We start from the raw sequence: 21,396 nt of genomic DNA, 5'->3' as shown, positions 1-21,396 counted from the left end.
TGCATCTGGAAGACATCATTCAGATAAAGGAGTGTGTAGCGCAGCCTCTTCATTCTAGTCAAGGTTTTTAATTTTACAAATATGTACAAAAGTACAAAGACAAATGTTTGTTATTGTGTAAAATGAATCAAAATTCACTAATACCACTCATAGTGGTATAAACCATCTTCGTACTATGGCACGCTTCCAAAATTCAAAGAATATGTAAAAACATTTACATTTATTTATGCCATTTAGCTGAAACACACATGAAGCTGACACGTTACTGTGGGGCGTTTCTCAGCACAGCTAGCGTTTCTTGTACAGACATGGTCTGAGTTGAAGCTGCGCCTTCTTGATATGACGGGGAGTATTCAGTACCTTGACAAACTCAAAAGAGTAGAAGTGGCTGTTGTCTGTGTCCTAAAGATTCAACACAAGCAGTATATATCAAACTGACATGAAATATTGTTAAGAAACAGTTGCAAGTTACTAATCACTTTATGGTAAATACTTAATCGTTTGTACATTCTCAGTGAAACAGTCATCATGTTATGGGCAAATTATTTTTGATTTGACATACAGAATTGTATGTTGGACATAACCAAAATACATAATGAACTCACTGATGTGAAGTCAGTGTGTAACCGTACCTTGCTGACCAACTTAAACCCTAGATGTGATAACGCTCCAGTGAACTGGCGTATATTATCAAATCTACTGGCAACTTCTGCAATTTTGAGAATACCCCTGTAATAAAAAAATACAAGAGCAGAGAAGGCAGATCGATTATGTGATATGCGGAAAGCAGGTGGATTATGTGATATTCATTGTTTTACCTGGTCCTTTGCCTAATGCATAATTATTATTAATAATAAAAATGAACGACAGGAGAGTTTCGCTACTGATAGAAGATAGTGGATACATTACCCCATCTGCAGCACTCGGTTTGCCTCTGCCAGAAAGTCACTCAGGTTTGTCCCCATGAGCGAGAGACAGAAGACAGCAATGTCCACTGTACAGTCATCCAGTGGCACCTATGAAGGTATAAAATGGGACCTCAGGGTTAGGAAGCTTGGTTAGAATGCCACATAACTCCTACTGGCAGTGAGGATCCTAAAAAGCACCATTTTGACACTTAAAACAGGAACAAATGTTAAAATGTTCTTTTTACCAGAGCCCACTGTAGCCATGCATCATTTGTAACGCATGTTAGTTCTGGTCCTGAAAGGCCTTAACACTGCACAGCCCAGCACTACTGCTGCAGTCCAGAGTGCTCAGCGAGGTTTTGGCAAAACAATCTTATGATTTAAGAAAACATACTGATACAAATTGAACTGAAATTCTTGTTATCTCCTACTTCAAAAATAAACAGACACACCCATATTTTTTACAGTAATAACTACCATGTGCAGGTTAGAACACTGTTTTCCTTGGGACGCTCCAGACATGACACATTTAACCTGGCTTCCCGTGCTCCCGTACCAGGGTCTTAATGCCCCGGGACAGGTATTTGGAGGGGGGATAGAGCAAAAACCTGGAATGGGCTGAGAAACACTGGCTTACATCCATCGTATAATAACGTCATCGTCATGACTCAGAAAATGGATCACAGTCACAACAGGCTAGCTCTTACAGTTCTCCTGGCTTTGTAAACCTACTTCAGAGATCAAAGGTGAGATATTTTGTCCAGCTTGTGCTGAACCCTTGCCAGCAACTCCCCGTGGGCTACAACTGTGAGTAACCCCTGGCCCGCTGTAGCCTGAGACTGGACAATACCTGGTTTTACATCACCAATCCATGGAAAACTTCCAAAATAAAAGTGGGAGTTTCATTATTTCTGCTGTTTTTAGTTTCTTTCATTTACCTGCAAAAAATGCTACATTTCCTGGGATCATCAAAATATACTTCAATATGGCCCACACAACTTTCACAAGCCTTCTTAATGCATAAGAAAATAATGCACAAGACTACATACTTTGGCCATATCACAGGCAGTAACAAGGTCGCAGACAGGAGCCAAGTCAAAGCAGTGCACTCTGTTCTTCACACTTCGTGCAATCTTGCAGTCTCCACAGCCAAAGTCTGCCACAACCAAAGACTGTGGCCTGACAAAAACCAAAAAGACAGAGAAACTTACTCTTATTGGTCAGAACGTATTAAACATATCCGAGAGGGACTCAAGAGTCTACAGTAATAAGAAACCTCTTACTTTTTTTGAATGAAGGAGATGATCAGATCCACAGGGTTTGTTGGCCAGTGCTTCACTTGTTCCACGTAACCCTTGTGGTAGACCCGAACGGCGTCAGGGTCTTGCTTAAACATGCGTTTGGCCTCGCCACTACTTGACGTGTAAAGCAATTCGTTAATGTAGCGGAAGCGAGCAGACTCCAACCGCTTCTCCATCCGTGACCTGAGGGCGCTGGAGCGGTCCGGAGCACGTTTCCCGTCCTCAGCATCTGTGCCAACTGTCTCTCCTTTTTCTACTGCTAATTTTTTACTGCTGTCAGTGATATGAGCCTTTAAAATATGACGCAGTTTCTTTACTTTTAGCTGAGGGCTTTTCCAGCTGACAGACTTTTGTTTAACACATGGCTCACGTGGGCCGGGACAAGCGGCAGCACCCTCCACAGCAGTTTTCCCTGCTTTGAATCCTTCACCAACAGACGCATCTCTTCTAGGCATTTTTGTGCTGTTGCCTGTAGTGGCTCTGACATTTTCAGAAGTGTGTGTACGTATGGGTTTGCCAATGCCACTCTTCTGTCCTGATCTCACTCTGGCAGATGAGGGGTCAGAACTTTGTCTTCTCTGGACGTTTGAGAGGACGCATCTTTGCTCCACGTCTCCTTCCTTCACATTAATCTTTGCCATTTCAGTTGAATTGTGACGGAATTTATTCTTGCACCGTTTTTTGTTCTTCATTTTGTTCCTCCACTGCTGCCGGCTGAGTGTTCCATCAGCGTCGTCTCCTGGGCACCTGCTGTTCTTCAGCAGCTGGCCTTTTGGATCCTGCTCTTTAGTTGATTCAGGTGAAGTTTTGAGGCCTGTAGGAACACAGAATAGTAATTGATCATTGAGGGACGGCGTAAGAAAGAACCAGAATCATGTTTAATTGCTATTTGCAGAACTATGATTAATCGCTTTGCTTCTCACTCTGTCCTCTTGGTTTCTGCTTTGGCTTTCGTCTCTTCACAGGCCTTTCTATCCCATTCTGCTCCCCTTGACTTTCTGCATCAAAGATTTTTTTCCGCTTTTTGCACCCTTTCTTTGTCTTGTTGACGTGCACAGGAGCATCTTCCATTGCCTCATCACTGTCCTCAAAAGGCTTCATACTGTCCCAGACTGGAACTGATCCCAAAGTCTGAAGAGTTTGCATAAGATGACGCTTGCTGATCACCTGAGACTGTTAATGGGGTGAAATAGAAATGTCATTAAAATTACAGACACACATTTATTCCACAATGTCATGACACATTTTAGTGACAGCCTGTGTTCTAGTGGGGTTTCACATTTTTTAAAGAACATAAAAGAGCTTCGTATGAATGGTTTTGTCTATGCCAAAGCAAATTACCAATGCGAATTATTTACAAGCGAAGTAATACTGTTTGTCTGTGCGCGCAAACTTAAATAACTAGTTAGACAGTTACCTAGCTTTAACTTACCTTCCCACTCGGTTTATCGTGACGGAGAGCTGGGGGCCGTCCATGCCCTGGTGCAGCCTCTGCCCACTCCTCTTCTGCAAACATCTTAGGAAGTCTGCAAAACCCTACACACATGTACACAAGTGAGTGATTCAGCCACGAGCCCAGTGCTTAACACCACTAACGAAATAGGCCAAACGTGCCCGTGCAATCGTCTCTCCTAACCTCATAGCTTTTATTGCAAACAGTCCTGTGGTTAAACTATTACCTGAAAAAGCGACTTAACTATTTATAATTAATTATTCACAATCAGAGACAGTGCTCCAAAACAACAACTGCATGCACAGTGACAACGCGTGGACACTATTTACATCCGGGTCAAGACATTTATTCGCTTTTCGTCAGCTGGGGATCAGTTGATGACAACAGCGTATACTGCCCTCTAGCAGCCAACCTGTAATAACCCAGTACGGGCGCCTCTAGCAGCGTATACTGCCCTCTACCGGCCAACCTGTAATAACCCAGTACGGGCGCCTCTAGCAGCGTATACTGCCCTCTACCGGCCAACCTGTAATAACCCAGTACGGACGCTGCTAACAGCGTATACTGCCCTCTACCGGCCAACCTGTAATAACCCAGTACGGGCGCTGCTAATAATGATGATAACCGGTTTTAATTAGCCCTAATTTACTTTTAATTAAATTCGTTTTTTCTGTATTTTAAACAGTACTGCTGTATTTTTGTTACAACAGGGAAACTACACGCTGCATCACAGAAATAATTTGATGTGTAGCAAAATAATGTGGAACATTCAGACTCCCGGACAGCAGGTGGCGCCATATAACCTACAGCTCCTGTAAAGGCCAGGATGTAGCGAAGAAGGCTGGCGAAAAAAGAAAGAAGAAAGGTTGCAGTTAATGAAAAGGAAAGTGGTTGTGTTTTAATTCGTGTTTTGTCTTAACAGTTCAGACAATGACATCCCAGCAGCAGTCCGTCACGTTAACCCCTCAGGTCGGCTCACACCAGACAGCGATGCTTCAGCAGCCACAACAACAACTAAACCAGCAGGATTTTGACCCCGTTCATCGGTTTAAAATGCTTATTCCACAATTAAAGGAAAGTTTACAGGTTCGTTCAGTATGTAGCTGTGATGTCTAGACGGTTAGCTTTGGTTGTTAATTACGTATGTAATGTAACCGTTACTGGCTGCTTACTGGGAGGTTGGTAGTGATATTTTAAAGAACTCACTTTCGCGTTTCTCTTCTTTTATTTCAGAATGTCATGAACATTGCTTCGCAAAATTTTGCGCACAATACTGCGATTGATAACGGAGTGTAAGTACCGCCAGGCTAAGTCTGGCTTTTCTCATGTCTCGTGCAGCCTAATGCTAGTATCTCTCACGAGGTCACTGCACCTCCGCCTCGAGCCTCGCTGGAGGAGTTTGGGATTAGAGATGATCATGTGTTGGTGCTGCTTGTTCTCTGTAATGTTCTTAGTACTGTAATACAGTGGTTCCCAAAATATTTAACCCTAGAAGACTTGGTAGCTCTGCATACCCCATTAAGAATGTTTGTCTGTCTTTCTGATTGATTTTGCCATTTGTATATCAGCACCAATACTAGATAAACTACAAAATACTGTATTTACTACCTATAATTTGGAAGCAGTATTAGCTTTTACAAAATGAAGAAAAAAAAGTTTCAGCGTGGTGACATGCATGAGTTTCAGTCGTAAGCTGTTCTCAACAGAAAGTCTGTGTCTGTACTTCGATTTTAGTGCAGAGAGGGCAGAAAAGCCACTGTCTCAGAGGTAAGTGGTCGCAAAAGCAACAGCAACTTCAGAGCCACGTTTGACAGCTGTGGATATTCTGGAACTGTGGAGAATGTTTGTCCAAAAGTCCTTCAGTGGTCTGTGTTGATCAATCCACACTGCTGAAAATGTTAACTTCTAATCACCAGTACTGCTACAGGAGAAGCCAAGCATATTGTACTTATCATCAGTACTCTTTCAAATAGCAGCTAAAAAAATCAGTTCATATTAGCATTACCAAATGTTTCCATGATTGGACGCTGATATAAACAGATTGTACTTTTAACTCCCAGCTTGTAACAATTAGTTCATTTTTGTGTTGATGTACACTAGAGGGGGTATGTGCGATGCTCAATGCCTGCAAAATTCCAATTTAGCTGAAGGGATAACAGTTGCCCCTACATGAACACAAAAGCATGTTAAACCCACCAGTAAATGTGGAAGTCTTCTCCTGCCCTGATTACATTTTGGGAACCACTGGTGTAATTTTAAGTTAATACAAAGTGGACCATTTTCTTAACTTTCCAAGTAGATGCAGCTGGTCTGTGGTAGATCTTAATTGCTTAATAAGTACAATAACTTTTGTGTATATTAAATGATTAAGCAATTGTTCATGTATTTATGATAAATTTCTACTGTTTGGAGTGGTGCTTGACATAGCATTTAAAGAGAACACCTGTCCCACTCCTACATAATCCCAAACTGAATTGGAATACATGTGTTCACTCTTAAAATAACAGCTTGATATTGAAGTTCTGATGACACACTTTGAAATTTAAATTGTGCTATGCACTTACACATTTTCTGGAAGTATTTTGCTTGTAAATTTGAATCTCTGTAGAAATCAAGTCATTTAATAAACTAATACTTTATTTGTAATTTTCTCTTGATGTCCAGAAAGAGTAATGATGCCACAGTGCAGAGGTTTGATAAGAGCCTTGAGGAATTCTACGCCCTGTGTGACCAGGTGGAACTCTGTCTGGTAAAGGCTCCTCATCCACACTTAAACCACATCTCCCACTGAATTAGGAACTTGTAGCAAAGTTTGTTTCAGAATTGGTTGTTTTTTAAAGAACACTTGAACTGACAACTGAATTTATACAATAAATCAAGCCCTAGAATTTGAGTAATTTTGTTCCAAAATGACTGAGATAACAGATGTTTCAAAACGGGGGAAAAAGGAAAGAAAATCTGAGAGTTGGGTAGATGAGTGAAATGAGACGATAATGTGTATATTTTGGCTGTGTTGTATTATTGCTGTATTTGTAAAGCATGTTCTGTCTTCTCTAGCGATTGGCTCATGAGTGCCTCACTCAGAGCATTGACAGTGCAAAACACTCCCCCAACCTGGTGCCCACGGCCACCAAGCCAGACACGGTGCAGACAGAGTCTCTGTCCTACTCACAGTATCTCAGTATGATCAAGTCCCAGATATCCTGTGCTAAAGACATCCATAATGCTCTTCTGGAATGTTCCAAGAAGATTACGGGAAAAAGTCAGCAACAAGGAATTCTGTGATGTTGCTCAATCCCGAGTCGACTGTGCTCTGTAGGACTCCATGGCATTGAGGATCTGGAGGAATGGTTCCAAGATTGAATTTGTACATAGATGTCAGACATGATGCAAAAAAAAACAACAACTGAATTTTGCAATTTGTAATTTGGACATGTTTTGGAAAATAAATGTGTATTTTTTATTATGAAATTGTATGTGCATATTTCTTTAACAGTAAAAATATCACAGTGTAGACTACAGCTGTAGCTGAGGTACTGAGGTGGGATTATAATTCTGCAATGCTTGATTAAAGCACAGACACTTGTCACAATCCCCATCTGAACTTTACATGTTAAATCTACATATTGGCAAGAATCCCAAGATCAGCAACATTTATTCATAGTTTGTCTTTATCATGAGACATAAAACATGACTGACACAGGCCTTACCTGACATCACTTACAGTACCATATTTCAAGTTTGGGTATGTGTGTTTTAATTCATTGTAAGTGAACAGAACCTGAATGGCTGTTCGTGTTACTAACTAGTCTTGTTCTTAGGTCGAATTCTGCTTCCCAAAAGTAAAAAAAGACGTATCTGAACTACAGTGTGAGGTGTGGTCAGGTAAGCTGCACTCTTCAGCTCATACAACAAAGACCCATTGAGATTCAAGCCCTGCCCTGTATGTGTTGGTCAGAACCCGCCCCAACTGCTCTGAGGAGAGTATAAAACAGTGTTGATCCTCACACACACCTTTCTAAAAAATATTTCCATTTGGACTTAAAAGTTACTGCCAAAGTCACGCCAGTGGGAACTTTCAGCGATGGACAGGGGTTGTCTGTTCGGCTGGTTTGGTCCAATGTATTTCAGTGGGGAGTATTTGGGCTTCTCAATCAGCTCAGAGCCAAGGTATGGCTGTAACACTTCCGGAACACGCACTGTTCCCTCCTAAAGGAAACACCAGGGAAGTCACGTTATTTACTGAGGAAGCTGGACATACAGTCACAGCTTATACATACACATACAATTTCACCTGCTTTAACTAATACTAATAAATATCACTTTAAATCATGTTTTGAAGATTGTGTTGTACAGATTTTATATCCAAATTTTCTCTATGACATTGTACTCATCAAACTGGATTTCATTTGTTCTTTTTTTGCCAATGCAGGAAATAATCACTTAGTTCTATGACTATGCTGTAGATGTTTTTCTACAGCATAGTCATAGAACTAAGTCACATGGTCTGCGCAGCGATGCTAACGTGATGTCGAGTACTAATGTCAGTCTGTCTGAGAGAATATTTAGGCAGACTGAAACTTTCCACCCCACCTTAGTTTGATGAGTCTCCAAAATAGCTATAATGGTGCGTGGAATAGCACATGCTGTAGCATTCACCTGCAGAGAAGGCACATGCGTGCAAGCACACACACACGCAATTATGTATGACTTCAACTTTGTTCCACAATACATCTTATGGAAATGTGCTTTAAGTGTTTATGATGTACAGTACCATACAGAACACACCACTTTGTGCTTTTGGTTACAGGCGGCTCTTTGGGCCCGGACATGGCCAGCAGAGTTAACGTACCGTGTGAGTGAACTTAAGACGCCCTTCGCTTCCCTCATAGAGGATGTTGAGTCGACGACTCTGGTAGTCTGTGCAGTTGGAGGCACTGGAGATCTATTGTTGGGTCAAGAGTTTAACACAGTATGAGAGCAGAACCCAGCCAGTGTTTCCTGGTGTTCTGCCTCACCATGTGCCAGGGTGGTTTAGTCAGATCTTCTTATGACAGTCATGGTGGAAGAATTATGTGGAGACTTTGGTATGAGTTTGTATCTTACACATCACTTTTCTATAATGACTAAAGGACTGCAGTGTCTGACCAAGGTAACAATGTCCACCAAAGACAAAGCTTCAAAGCTGTGAACAGTAACTGGAGAAGAGAAAGACACGTCTCCATCTGAAGAGTTTATTTAGACTTCAGTGATTTATTAAAGCAGTGCTCCTCAGTGCAGATGTGATCTACTATTATTGCACCCCCCCCCCCCAATCACAGAAGTCCAGTCATTCACTCATCTCCAGTGATGTGAGTGCTGTGAGCGAGTGATGCAGCGGCTGTGCTGACCTCACCAAAGCTTCCACGACCGGGCATCCACGCTTCCACATCATACTTCCTGAACGCTGGAGCTCCCAGCTCTTGTGTGGGCATGTCCAACACCCTAGGAAGGAAATGACAACAACATGAGTAAGACAAGACAACTTAAGACTAGAATCCAAGTGAGTGATTATAAGCAAGCAAATTATTTCTTTGCTTTAAATATTTTTTTGTGCCCCCAGAGGAAAATGGGGCTAGAAAACCAATACAAATACTGATGATGAAAATCACACTGTGCTGGGACACTTTGCTCATACTGCTGCTGAATACTGTATGAGCCGCAACATTAAGTTCTGCTGAAGACACACAAGCTCTTCATGCACGAGGACACACATACAAAGCCGTGAATGAAGAAAACGCATAACATGCAAACACACCTGAAACTGATTCATCTGCTGCTTCATGAGTTATTACAAGACACTTTTTTTTTTTTTTTTTTTTTTTAACACACCTGAAATGGAGCTTGAGGGATGAGAAAATCTCCTTCTGCAAGGACACAAACTCCTCCAACAAGTGAGAACTCTCTCGACCCGTCTCATCTGCAGTTATACCAAACATTTCCACCTGCACAAGGAAAAAAGACCAAATCAGCCGAGACCACCATGACTGAAGATGAGACCTTTATGATGAGGTCATTGTTTCTCTTCCTCCTGTGTTGCCTCCATCTTGCATGAAGATTGCTGGATGTGTTGTTTTGTGGTTACCTTGTTGAAGTGATGGACCCTGTAGAGTCCCCAGGTCTCTTTACCTGCCTCTGTTTCTGCTCGGAAACACGTGCTGCTGCAGACAGTCCTTCACATATAAAGCACAGCGCACGTACACACACAAACAGTGGCTTTAATAAAACAAAATAAATCCTTAATATCTGTTTATCTGAGATTATTATGTGGAAAGCAGGTGCCCTGTATGAGCACAGGGAGACTTTTCTTACCTGACTGGCAGATCTTTCACATTTATCGCATGATCCATAAAATAACCTTGAAAGAAAACCTTACATCACTAATTATATGACCATTAGTGTCATAATGGTCAGGTTTCAGCTATCATTTGGTGTGCCAGTCTTTAGCACATTTACATTGTCATGTTATTTTAAAATCCTTTGAAAACAACCCAGCCCTGTTCTACAGCTCATCCGTTCTCTTACCTGCGATGCCAACTTCACCTGTGCCAGCCAGGTTGAGGTCTGGAAAGCGGCTGGGGTCCAGCGTGTACACCTGGGAATGCTGGGCATGAGGATGCATTCCACAGCCCTCCTGAGCAGAGAAAAGGGTCAGAGTGAGGTCGCACACAGGGGCGACGGTAATGCTACAACACTGAGTCTCCCTTCAGTAACATCATACAGGCTTCACACACAGTAATTCTTCACATGCAACCTTGAAACATTCTGTGAATTTTTTTCAGACATTGGGAAACATTTTGGATCTAATGTGCTCTAGCGTTTGATGTCAGCTGAAAATCTACTTACAAACACGGCTCCTTTCAGCATGTCCGGAACAGCCATCGGGATAAACCCCTTCACACGGAAAACAAGACCACATTACAAGCCACGAGGAGGAAAGCTTACAGTAATGCCACAGTCGATCAAAGTTAACATGTTTTAACTTGATTTAGTGTTTTTATGTTTTATTGATCCCCAATTGGGCTTTAAATAGTGAGAATTCTGGAATGTCAGTAATACCAACAGTACATGGGAAACATCTGGCAATTTTTCCAGGTAAACAGACATTGTAAGCTAGTTATTTAAATACCTGTTCAGTTCTAATTTTTAACAAAACATGCACACACACTCCAACAAACACACACACATCCACACTCACAGACAACCATGCCACGACATATCCACACACACACACACACACACACACACACACACACTCAAACATGCGCACACACTCACTCATACACACTCACACACGCACGCACGCACGCGCGCGCACGCACGCACACTCACTGACCCTTTTCTGCAGGAGGTCCAAAGCAAAGTTCTGCAAAGCAGTCTGCAGTCTGGCTCCTGCTCCTCTCAGGTAGTACGACCTGTGACCTGACACATGGGCAAGACGCCTAGCAAAGAAACGACAAGAATGAGGAGATGAAAAGAAGCTAAACTCCTGTTTCGCAACGTGAACACACTGAATGGAGCTGTGGAGGGTCTCACCTTTGTCTTATGATATCCAGAAACTCCCCAATTTCTAGATGGCCTTTGGGTTTGAAATCAAACTCTGTGGCAAACACAAAGCCATATCATATACTGACAGAGTATAAATAAAAACAGACATCATCACTTATGCTATAATAAAAATTTAGAGAAGCAAAAAACTGATACACTTCTTTAATACTTTAACACTTTAATACACAATTTTCCTGTAAAGATGTTTGACAAATGAGTTTGTCTTGATAAAAATGTTGTCAAAGTTGTTCATGGTGAAACAACAGTTATGCTCAGAACAAGTAAAGCAGTAAGTCTCAGGTAATGCCATGGTGGTGGGGGACACTAAGACCATAGTGGTGTCCTCTCTTGGACAGGGCTTGATCAGTGCCACACTGTACTGTAGCTACTGTACCTGGTTTCTGCCCCACCATGTCCTCCACCCGAGCCTGGCTCTCATCCCCAACGGGCTACCAGGAGAACAGAAAGGGTTTTCCATCATCATTAACAGAAAGCAAAGCATGCATCCGTCAAAAATGAAGAGAGAAAAAATTTGTTACGGCTTTCAAATAAATTTAGCAAAAACTTAAATTTATGGATTAGCAGCAAGCTAATTGTACCCACAGCACGATCTTCCCTGACTGCACAAGTGTCCCGATGCTTACAGTGGGTCTGTGCATAATGGCAGGAGGCTCCGTACCACGTCTGGGTGTGAGAGGTTGGGCAGCCTCAGTGCCAGGCAGTAGTACTGCTGCTCCAGCTCACTGTGTAGCGGGTAAAGCTGACTCAGCTTTCCACGGAGCTCTCGGCCCTCAGCCCTCGTCGCCTTGTAGTCCGCGAGCTGAGCACACGGAGGAGGGAGAGCCACTAGTACAGCAGACATGACCTCAGACGGACGGGTAGAGGAAATACACACACGACAACAAACGTCTGACACATAATATAAACACCTAAACACATGCACATTAACTCTGCACTGCTTACCAAAACCGTACATACTCCAGAATCTTCCAAAAGCTCAACTCCAGTAGCTTTCATATATATGAATTAATCTCAACTAATCTAACCCTACAGCCCAGTCCGAGACCCGCCACACCACCCGTGTTGGGCTCTAACCAAAGCTCCCAGCACGCCTGTACCAGCGTCTGCATGTTCTGGGCTCAGGCTGAAGAAGCAGATGGCACACATGGACTGTGTAGAATACCCCCAGGACTGGGTATAAAACAATGCTCTACAAAACCAATTATGCAAATGTAAAGGTCATGCACTTTAAATTCCAAAGTAAATGAGGTAAATATAGTGTATGAAAGGCAGAACTTACATCACATAGAACCTTTTTGTCATGTTGCTCCTGTAAAGGAAGAAAAAATCAAGTCCATTCAGAATACAAACTCAGATTTGTGTCTCTCATGTCTGGCTTAGTGCACACCAATGGCCAGTGAGAACGCAGCTACACTCTAGTACCAGGATTTAATGGCATCAGGTGTAACAGGTTAATATGGACTTAGGAATATTTCTATTATGAATTTCACCGAAACAAATTCATTGCAATATTTCACTAATGCTGAGTTCGAGCTAAATGCTTTTTGCCCTGATTTTCCCCTCACCAAGTGGTTTTGGACGTCACTGAGAAAAGCTCCAGATCACAGAAAATTAGCATTCACTCAGGGGAAAAATATCTCGTATGCTAAATATCTGGAGCGAGTCCAAATTCTGAGGTGTGAAGTGTTGCGACCAGCTTATGACTGATAGTGGGTGTGGTTTCAAGCTACAACCAATGAGAATGCAAGAGATGGCGAAACCTTGGGGAGTTTACATTAACATGCATGACTACAAGTTTATATATAAATGCTCACTTGCCCTCCCCTGGTCTTTTTTTCCTTCAAGCTCAGAAAAACAGCCTGGGAGCTTTAAGCTTCCTACATAGCATCTTGGCTGTTCCCAGGACTGCACTCGTCTGGACGGATGTTGTTCCTGAGATCTGCTGGAGTCATTCTCCCAGTTTGGGGGTCAGAGCCCCTACTGCTCTGGTTTCCATGGGAACCGCTGTTGCCTTCACCATCCACATCTTTTCTAGCTCTTCTTTGAGCCTTGGTATTTCTCAAACTTTTCATGTTCCTTGTTCCTGTGGGATCGCCACATCTATCTCTATGGCCCTCTTCTGATGTCTAGCCACCTTTCCAATTCTTGTAACCATCTGCCAAACTCCAGTCAAAATGACATTCCAATGTCATTGCTATATATCCTGGTGAGATGGATTAGTGAGTCCATGTCTCGTTCACTTCTGGCATACAGCTTGATGTCATCAAAATCAATCAACATTTATTTCTGTAGCGTGTTTTACAACAGATGTCACAAAGCAGCTTTACAAATGTCCAAATCCAAGCCCTCAGTGAGCAAGCCGAGGGTGACGGTAGCAAGGAAAAACTCCCTGGAGCACGAGGAAGAAACCTTGAGAGGAACCAAGACTCAAAGGTGGGCCCATCCTCCTCTGGTCAACAACAATCACCACAATAATAATTTTAAGAGAAAAATAAATAAATAATAATACAATTATTTTATTATAGATGGACGCGTGGGATGGGGAAACATCTTGTAGTGTTATCCCGTCATGTAGTTTGCAAACCATGACCTCAAGATTCCAAAATACAAGGCACCAAGTTGTGTAGTACAGCGATCTGATGATTTTGGTAGTGTAGTGTGTCCATGCCTTAATTTTACATCTGTATCTCCTAATCACATATATGTGATGCTTTTGTGTTTATATGTCATCAAAGGGATGAAGATACTATTGCATTTGTATGTTTCTTTTGAAATTGTTAGCTTTTTGATTGCAGTGCAATGAAACACTGCAGCCTAGCTGGTATGGTTGTTATGGAAACGCTACTGTTAATAGGCTATTTGCGCAGATCATTTTGAAATGTTATTGTGATTCGATGTTGTGAATTTCTATTTTTTATATTGGTTAAAATAATGAAATACGGCTTTTCTGGTTATTTAAGTTTTACTGTCAAAATATTTATTCCATTTCTGATAAATTTGTTATTTTGAATATTTTAACATTCTATTTCCAGGGTTAGATCATTGATCATTCATGATCATATTTTTTTATTTCTATGTTAGGTTAGTGTAGCAGGTCATCATAAACTTCTGAATGTTTGACTTATGAAATTCTATTTAATATTTCTTTCATTATCATCTTTCTCCTGCCTGTGCGGAACTGCTTTACAGGCGCGTGCAGAGCAGAGGGAGGTTGCGCGAGTCACACTCCACCCAGTAAACCTTTATAAAAGTGAACATTTTGTGGTGAGAACTTAGTTCATATTTATAGGTCCTCACAGGTATGGAGACACGATTGTGTTTATGTTTCTTTTGTGTTAAGTTGCACTGTAATGAAATGCAGTAGCCTGTATAAAGCCCAGCTGTTATGGTTGCTAAGGTGACACTAGTGCAAAGCATTTTCGAGCATTCATGTTATTGTAATTCATTGTTTTGATTTTCCATTTTTTATATTGGTTAAAATAATGAAATATGGGTTTGATGGTTATTTAGGTTTCACTGTCAACATGTTTATTCCATTTATGATCTATTTGTTATCTTGAATATTCTAACATTCTGTTTCTAATGCTTGATCATATTTGTTATTTTTACATTAAGCTGTGCGTTAGTTGCTTATGGGACAATGTTGTGTTATATTGTGTACAATTAGATTATTGCATCTTAGAGTTCCAGATGATGAAAAAGCTTTTACCAATAGCACTTTTCTCTCTCTCTCTCTCTCTCTCACACACACACACACACACACACACACGTTATCACAGTAAAGAGCAGAGACCCAGAACACAACACAGGATGACAGCCAGTAGACAGAACAGGCAGGTTACACAGGCACTGCCGAGTTAGGTCTGCTGCTCCACAGTAGCATGTCCAGCACCTTGGTACCACTGCTTTACATTTAAAACTGTTCTGGTCCCGTAACACTGCACAATGTGCTGTTGTCCGTATTGTTTTTGCGACACAGCGACTGATTTAAGGACGACGCCACTAAACACCCAGATGTGCTGCTCACCACCAGGGCTCGGACAGTAGCGCTGATGGACGTCTTCCTTTCTTCGAGTTTCACGATCTCATCCTGCACGTCCTTCAGCTGCTTCCAGACAGATATCTAACCAAGACAGACATCGGTAACTGCACACGAGGTGTTACGGTGTTGTGTGTGAATGTGTGTGAACGTTGGCCACGAGACTCACGATCACTCCGACATCAGCCGCCCGTAAATCTCCTTTCCTGTTTTCCACGTTGGCGATGACTTGGTGCGTGTGTTCGCACAGCCAGCGCATGTTGAGTTCGGGTTTGTCGGTGTAGCCCTGTCTCATGTGCTCCAGCAGGCTGCTGCGGACACTCCCGGAGGAGCCCGGACGAGAACATGTCCTCCACACCGCACACACACCGAGCAGAGGCCGAAACACGCCGCCGCTGAAGGACGCCATGACCGCACACGTAACTACGGAAGCCGAGAGAGAGAGAGAGCGAGAGGACGTGTTTTTAATTAACGTCCGTCAGTTAAAGCTAAACAGACCAGCGCGTGTTTAGCGGAAGTCACAGAAGATGCTGAAACTAATCAAATCGCCGACAACAATAAGATTTAAAGGGTTAATCGTCACTTCCGCTGTTCTGAGGAAAGCGGAAGCGTTTCGGTGTTGTTCCGGCATGCAGCACTAGCTCAGCCTTTACCGGAGAGATCAGCCCGCGTGTCGCTAACAAGCCTGTCTCCGTCCCCGTGCCCCCGTCCGCGCGCTCCTCAGCCCTGCACCATGGGGAAGCTGTGCAGTCGCGTGGCCAGGCTGCTGCAGGCAGCACGCGTGCTGACATGCACTGCGTCTGTCTGAGTGATCCGGTTCACCGGGACCGTGATGAGCTGCTCGGCTCTCCGTGAAACCTCCCAGAACGGCCGTGGCGTCGCGAGCAGACCGAGGGCTGTGACACACCGTGCACGCGGCTCCCAGGTCACCCAGCTGGTACTCAGCAGCTGAATGGTTCAGTACTCCTGAGGTCACCGCAACTAAATACTCCCCCGCCACGGTAATGTTCTACTGAAACAGGGCTGTGGGGTAAAGGAAACGGTGCCCTGTGTAGCCCTAGCAAATGTATTATGTTGAATATCTATCGGCATTGAATACAAGTTATTTCATTGCAGAAGTTCATATGGTGAAAATGCCAATTTAGCCAGTTTTCTAAGTGCATTTATTTTCTTTCTGTCATTTCTGTAACATTTCTGCCTTGGTGACCGGAAGGACAGGTAGGCTTGTGTGAAATACTTTTATTTATGCTCACATCATCTCACAGATGAATTCAGTTAAAGGCGGGACGGTTACATGGAAGCCACAGCCTTGGCGTGACGCTGATAGCGGCGGTGGGGAACCCCTCTCCGACAGCGACTCAGAGGAAGAGGATTTTCCAGACGACACTACTACTCCACTGGGAGAATACGTCACTCTGGGTGAGGCATTCGGATTGCCTCATAGTCCTAACTGTTTGTATGTGTGTGTTTTGTATGTGTGAGTTACAAACGTATAGCTGTTGCACTTCATTGTCCTGAGTTTGGATGTGTCTAGTGTCTATTATTTTTGCTTTTAGATGATTGGGCCCTGTTACAGTATTGCATAGATATGTAATGGACCATAGATTAAGAAGTTTCAAAATGGCACACCTAAAAAAGCATTATTTATCCACTTAATCCATTTCTATCCTCACCAGGTTTAAAGCAGCTCCTGGATGCTCAGCAGTTGTGTGACGTCACTCTCGTTGTGGAGGGAAAGAGTTTTATGTGCCACAGGTACATGTTGAAGGTCTTTGATTTGTCACCTCACAACCCCAGACACCGGTATAAGCAGATGTGGCTGATCTTTCTTCTGCTTCTTGTAGCTCAGACACTTATCAAATGTCAGCTCTCAGTTGGATTATTTGTTTTTTGCTTGCAGAGTTCTCCTGGCTGCAGTCAGTCCGTATTTTCGTGCCATGTTTACCAGCCCACTGGTAGAGTCACGGCTCACTGAGATCCGTCTGGAGGAGGTGACTCCTTCGGTTATGGAAGCAGTGATCCAGTTTGTCTACACAGGGGAAGCAGGGCTCAGCCTTGACACGGCAGAGGACCTGTTTGTGGCAGCCAATCGTCTTCAAGTAATGCCCTTGCAGAATCTTTGCTCCAGGTAATGTGCATGCATAATTTAGTGTTGTGGAAATCCGTGCTTTAGGACATACAGTACAAAAAAACTGAGCAGAATGAATGAAAGCTTGTTTGTGTTCTTTAGGTTCCTCTTTGAGCACTTGTCTGTGGAGAATTGTTTAGGCATGTACTCCCTGGCAAGGTCCCACCACGACCAGCTCCTGCTCAGGGCCTCGCTGAGGCTGGTGGCTCAGCACTTCCCACGGGTGGCACGTCAGCGGGACTTCCTGCTGCTGGATGCGGGCACCCTGGGCAGCCTGCTGGAGTCGGATCGGCTGGGCGTGGAGTCCGAGACGGAGGTATATGATGCGGCACGCCGCTGGGCGGAGCATCAGCCCGCCGTGCGCTACGCCCACATGCCTGCCCTGCTACGCCACCTGCGCCCTGGTCTGCTGACTTCTGAAGAGAGCCGGCGGCTGAGCAAGGAGCTGGGGCCGAAAGCCAGCACAGAGGGCATGGGCGGCCCGCTCAGGCCCCGCGAGGGCATGCTGGAAAAGAAGATCGTCTGCGTGGACCTCAAGCCCAGGGAAGACGAGGCCTTGCGAGAGAGTGACTACACGGTCGACTGCTTTGACCCACGCACAGGCAAGTGGGAGAAGCTGTCGGCGCTGGGCTCCTTGCTGTGCCCCGGCTGTACGGCTGTGGGCAGCCGGCTCTTTGTGGCGGGGGGCGTTCTACGGACAGGCCAGGTCTCGTCATCGCTGCACGAGTACGACGTCGTGTTAGACCGGTGGATCTCGCGGCCGTCGATGGAGCAGCAGCGCGCTATGTTTGGACTGTTGGGCTCTGGGGACGTCCTTTACGCACTGGGGGGCTGCAACCGGATGGCGCTCCTTGACACTTGTGAGACCTTTGACCTCAGAACGCAGAGATGGGCGCCAGGGCCTCGTCTTCCCCTGCCATTGCGCTCTTTTGCCTGTGCTACCCTGCGGGGGCGGCTCTACCTGCTGGGAGGTGCCACGTTGGAGCAGAACAGGGCGGTGGTGCACGCTGGCGTGCTCATCTACCACACTGTCACGAAGACCTGGAGCCGCGTGGCCATGGACTCCGGCGCTACCTGCTTGGCTGGAGGTGTGGCAGTGAGGGGTGGAGTCTGTGCAGTAGGCGGGTACATGCGTGATGCAGCCAAGTTCCTGGATGGCAACTACACCCAGCTGGAACCACTTGATGCCACAGGACGCGTGCTCTTTTTCCGAGAGGGGCGGGGCTCGGGGGCGGACCGTGAGGTGGCAGCTGCCCCGGGAGGTGGTGGTAGCGACCGCGCTCCCAGCCCCGTGGTCTTTCCGGGACTTCCACGACGCATCGCTGCAGGAGGGGTGGCGCGGTGGAAGCGGCGGATCTACGTGCTGGGCGGGGAGAACGGCTCGAGGTTCTACGACAGTGTGTACTGCTGGAAGCCAGGCTGGCGCAGCTGGGTCCAGCGCCGCGAGAAGCTCCCAGGAGACACCGGGGGAGTCAGTCAGTTTGGCTGTACCACTTTAAAGTTTCCCAAAAAACACATCCTAGCTCGCCTCAGGTCTGCGCTGGAGAAGCAGGGAAGGGAAAAGAGACTGAGCCGCAAAACGGACGATGCTGCGCGAGACAGGCAGAGCAGAAGGGCCAATCAGGAAGTGTGACTTCATTTAAGGAACAAGTGTGGGATTTGACACTTAGATCTGTTCATCAATGTCTGTTGTCCTTTTTTGGCTTTTTCCATCTCTTGTTCTCTTGCTGTCTTTTAGAACACAGCCTAATGGCAGGAGCTGTGACCTTGTCTTCCCGTACAACAGTAGCACATTACTCGTAGTGCTTGCTTATGTCCACGTTGATGACACAATTTTACTGCTTTTTTTCTACTGACATGTTTGGATGCACTTTATTGTTAAAGGTCATCAGTTAGCTCTAAGTATGATTATCGTTTCATGTGAAGGCAGTGATACAGACTTAATAGGAAGATGCATTGTCGCCAAATAACGAGTCATTTTTAAACCGCATTGCTGAACTACAAACTCCTACATGTGATGTCAGAATGTGAACATAAGCAGTTAAACAGGTGTTTGTGTTTAAATCCCAAGCCTTTCTTTTCAAATGAAACCGATTGTTTAAAAAAGAAAGAAAGAAACTGGTTGAACCTCAAGTGAACTGTTTGTTGTTCATACTTTGATATCTAAATTAACATTATTATTATTATTACTTTCTGTTCATTTGTTTTATTTAACCTTTACTGGGAGGTCCCACTAAGGTCAGTAGTAGTCAAACAAGACTTAGCAAAGACGTGAAAGCGCAACCAGCCCCAGACATGCAGGTGCAGGGGACCAGGACCTGCTGCAAGTGTTGGAGCTTCTGACTTCAGTGGCAGCTCTAGGTGAGACCGCTTCAGCTCTACACGGGCAGCATGACGGAGAGGGTGCAGATTTTCTCTTACAATCTGCAGTTATATCTTGCATTCAGTTTGAAAGTTTATCCTTTTACTGTAACATTCTGATGAGGACATTAAAACTGTAATGTCCAACATGGTTGGGTTACAGTAGAGTACATTTCTGGAGCCGTGTCAGACTTCTGCATTTAGCAGCAGCCGCTATTGGGCCCTTGTTCCGCTCCGAAAGTAATGTAGGGAGCCAGTGCTATTTCCACATACGGTAAATAGCATACCCCAGTTTAACATCACTAATGTCTGGTTAAAAACTGCACCTTTTCAGTGACAGAACTGATCTTACTCAGCACCAGTGCACATGTTCTAACAGAACGAGAGGCTGAACCAGTCCGGCGTGTTCCATGCTTCTCGCTTGGCATATGGCCCTTTGATTTATTATACATAAACAGGCAATTAAAGGCATAATTTTCATATGTGAAAGTTTAATTCATGAACATCTTGCACATTCATGTGTTTAAGATCATAAAGATGTAAATTTTGTCATGGACAAAAGAATAAGAACTTGAGTGATCCATTTGTGTCGTAAGCTAAACTCTTGATACAAACTGTCAGAAATGTACTGGTGATGTCATAGGACGAGCTGCTTGAACTGATATGCTGCTTTGCATCACAATAAAACATCATTTTGACTGTATCCTGTATATTCTCTTGCAGGGTGTATTGTCATCACAAATCCAAAGTAAAGCAAAAAGATGCATCGGTAAAACATTTGTATTTATTAATATTTCAGTATTCTCAAGATTTCCCAAATTTTCCGAGACCCTGGGAATCACACTGTAAAGTTAAAACTGGGTTAGTGAGATCAGTTTTGGGATGTCATGTTTTGGGATCAATTTAAGGTAGAAGCGTTCTGTGCTGAATAAAATGACGGGGTTCAGGTCAGGACTACCTTAAATTAACTTAGTCATGCTCACTAAGTAGTTTGGCAGTGAGAGAGTCGGTCTGAGCTCTGATGGGCAGAAGACTGAGCCACCCAGTACTACTCGGACAGTTTCAGAGTGCAAGAGTGTGTCTGTTGGCCTCAGACTGCAGAAGGACCACCCGGACCACCTGGTGGAAGGGAAGCCCCAACCTTAACGCTGGCCACACTGCTGCTGAGTTTCCTAAAGACGCTCCAGCGTCTGAGATTATTAACCAGATGAGTGTTCCAGTGGACTACTACAGATCACTCATGCATTTCTAGCGTGATCATTCCCCTTTAACAACATTCTCAAAACTTTCACAGTGAGCTCAGGGATACGGGAGTTAGCTTATAGATGCCTTAGTTAGTCCTTGCTTTATGTGCACTGCAGTGTTTATAGATGTTGTGACTCTAACGTTAACAGGATGTTTACTAGCTGAACCAAACTGCTGATGAGCTGCACTGAGAACACACTTCAATGTGCTTTGATAGCTGGTTAAAATGTCCAGTGTTCTCTTGTGTATGTTGATGTGTCATACATCAAGTGATCAAAAAGACTGAAGCTTTACCTGAAGTCCTCTAAGCTATATATATATATATATATATATATATATATATATCAGACCTC

At 44.1% G+C, this 21,396-nt stretch overlaps 4 protein-coding genes across 14 annotated transcripts; 2 read left to right on the top strand and 2 right to left on the bottom strand.

Annotated features, from left to right (window-relative positions):
* Positions 1–52: 52 nt before the first annotated feature.
* On the bottom strand, positions 53–4,079 carry rrp8 (ribosomal RNA processing 8). 3 transcript variants are annotated; one of them, XM_027004672.3, is made up of 8 exons: positions 3,846–4,079; positions 3,642–3,745; positions 3,133–3,382; positions 2,192–3,023; positions 1,958–2,087; positions 910–1,016; positions 633–729; positions 53–402 (listed from the first exon to the last, which is right to left on the bottom strand). In XM_027004672.3, exons 2-8 carry the CDS (start codon positions 3,723–3,725, stop codon positions 289–291), a joined length of 1,614 nt encoding a protein of 537 aa, XP_026860473.2. In that variant the 5' UTR covers positions 3,726–3,745; positions 3,846–4,079; the 3' UTR covers positions 53–288. The 3 variants fall into 3 exon arrangements, with proteins under 3 accessions (XP_026860473.2, XP_026860475.2, XP_026860472.2); XM_027004674.3 differs by having other exon boundaries at positions 3,889–4,079; XM_027004671.3 differs by having other exon boundaries at positions 3,642–4,079.
* A 378-nt stretch (positions 4,080–4,457) lies between these two features.
* med29 (mediator complex subunit 29) lies at positions 4,458–6,947 on the top strand. 2 transcript variants are annotated; one of them, XM_027004680.3, is made up of 5 exons: positions 4,458–4,748; positions 4,896–4,954; positions 5,397–5,429; positions 6,327–6,411; positions 6,720–6,947. In XM_027004680.3, the coding sequence occupies exons 1-5, from the start codon at positions 4,593–4,595 to the stop codon at positions 6,945–6,947; spliced, it is 561 nt and encodes a 186-aa protein (XP_026860481.1). In that variant the 5' UTR covers positions 4,458–4,592. The 2 variants fall into 2 exon arrangements, with proteins under 2 accessions (XP_026860481.1, XP_026860483.1); XM_027004682.3 differs by lacking the exon at positions 5,397–5,429.
* sars2 (seryl-tRNA synthetase 2, mitochondrial) lies at positions 6,279–16,073 on the bottom strand. 7 transcript variants are annotated; one of them, XM_035534007.2, is made up of 17 exons: positions 15,479–15,866; positions 15,298–15,393; positions 12,550–12,579; positions 11,929–12,069; positions 11,644–11,698; positions 11,238–11,301; positions 11,038–11,143; positions 10,548–10,595; positions 10,227–10,335; positions 10,014–10,059; positions 9,787–9,874; positions 9,534–9,646; positions 9,053–9,146; positions 8,515–8,607; positions 8,256–8,321; positions 7,677–7,871; positions 6,279–7,001 (listed from the first exon to the last, which is right to left on the bottom strand). In XM_035534007.2, the coding sequence occupies exons 1-16, from the start codon at positions 15,716–15,718 to the stop codon at positions 7,704–7,706; spliced, it is 1,557 nt and encodes a 518-aa protein (XP_035389900.1). In that variant the 5' UTR covers positions 15,719–15,866; the 3' UTR covers positions 6,279–7,001; positions 7,677–7,703. The 7 variants fall into 7 exon arrangements, 6 of the variants coding, with proteins under 6 accessions (XP_035389900.1, XP_081556212.1, XP_035389899.1 ...); XM_081700086.1 differs by lacking the exon at positions 6,279–7,001 and adding an exon at positions 15,963–16,073 and having other exon boundaries at positions 7,301–7,871; positions 15,479–15,732; XM_035534006.2 differs by lacking the exon at positions 6,279–7,001 and having other exon boundaries at positions 7,301–7,871.
* si:dkey-260j18.2 (kelch repeat and BTB domain-containing protein 8) lies at positions 15,280–20,501 on the top strand. Of its 2 annotated transcripts, none has more exons than XM_081700085.1 (5): positions 15,280–15,412; positions 16,575–16,728; positions 16,986–17,064; positions 17,210–17,437; positions 17,540–20,501. In XM_081700085.1, exons 2-5 carry the CDS (start codon positions 16,575–16,577, stop codon positions 19,068–19,070), a joined length of 1,992 nt encoding a protein of 663 aa, XP_081556211.1. In that variant the 5' UTR covers positions 15,280–15,412; the 3' UTR covers positions 19,071–20,501. The 2 variants fall into 2 exon arrangements, with proteins under 2 accessions (XP_081556211.1, XP_026860480.1); XM_027004679.3 differs by lacking the exon at positions 15,280–15,412 and adding an exon at positions 15,940–16,310.
* The last annotated feature ends 895 nt before the right edge of the window (positions 20,502–21,396 follow it).

The sequence above is a fragment of the Electrophorus electricus genome, chromosome 17, assembly GCF_041902795.1.
Source record: "Electrophorus electricus isolate QZ-2024a chromosome 17, ASM4190279v1, whole genome shotgun sequence".
Lineage (NCBI taxonomy): Eukaryota > Metazoa > Chordata > Actinopteri > Gymnotiformes > Gymnotidae > Electrophorus > Electrophorus electricus.
The sequence above is the reverse complement of the archived record's forward strand: the minus strand, read 5'-3'. Positions and strand labels throughout refer to the sequence as shown.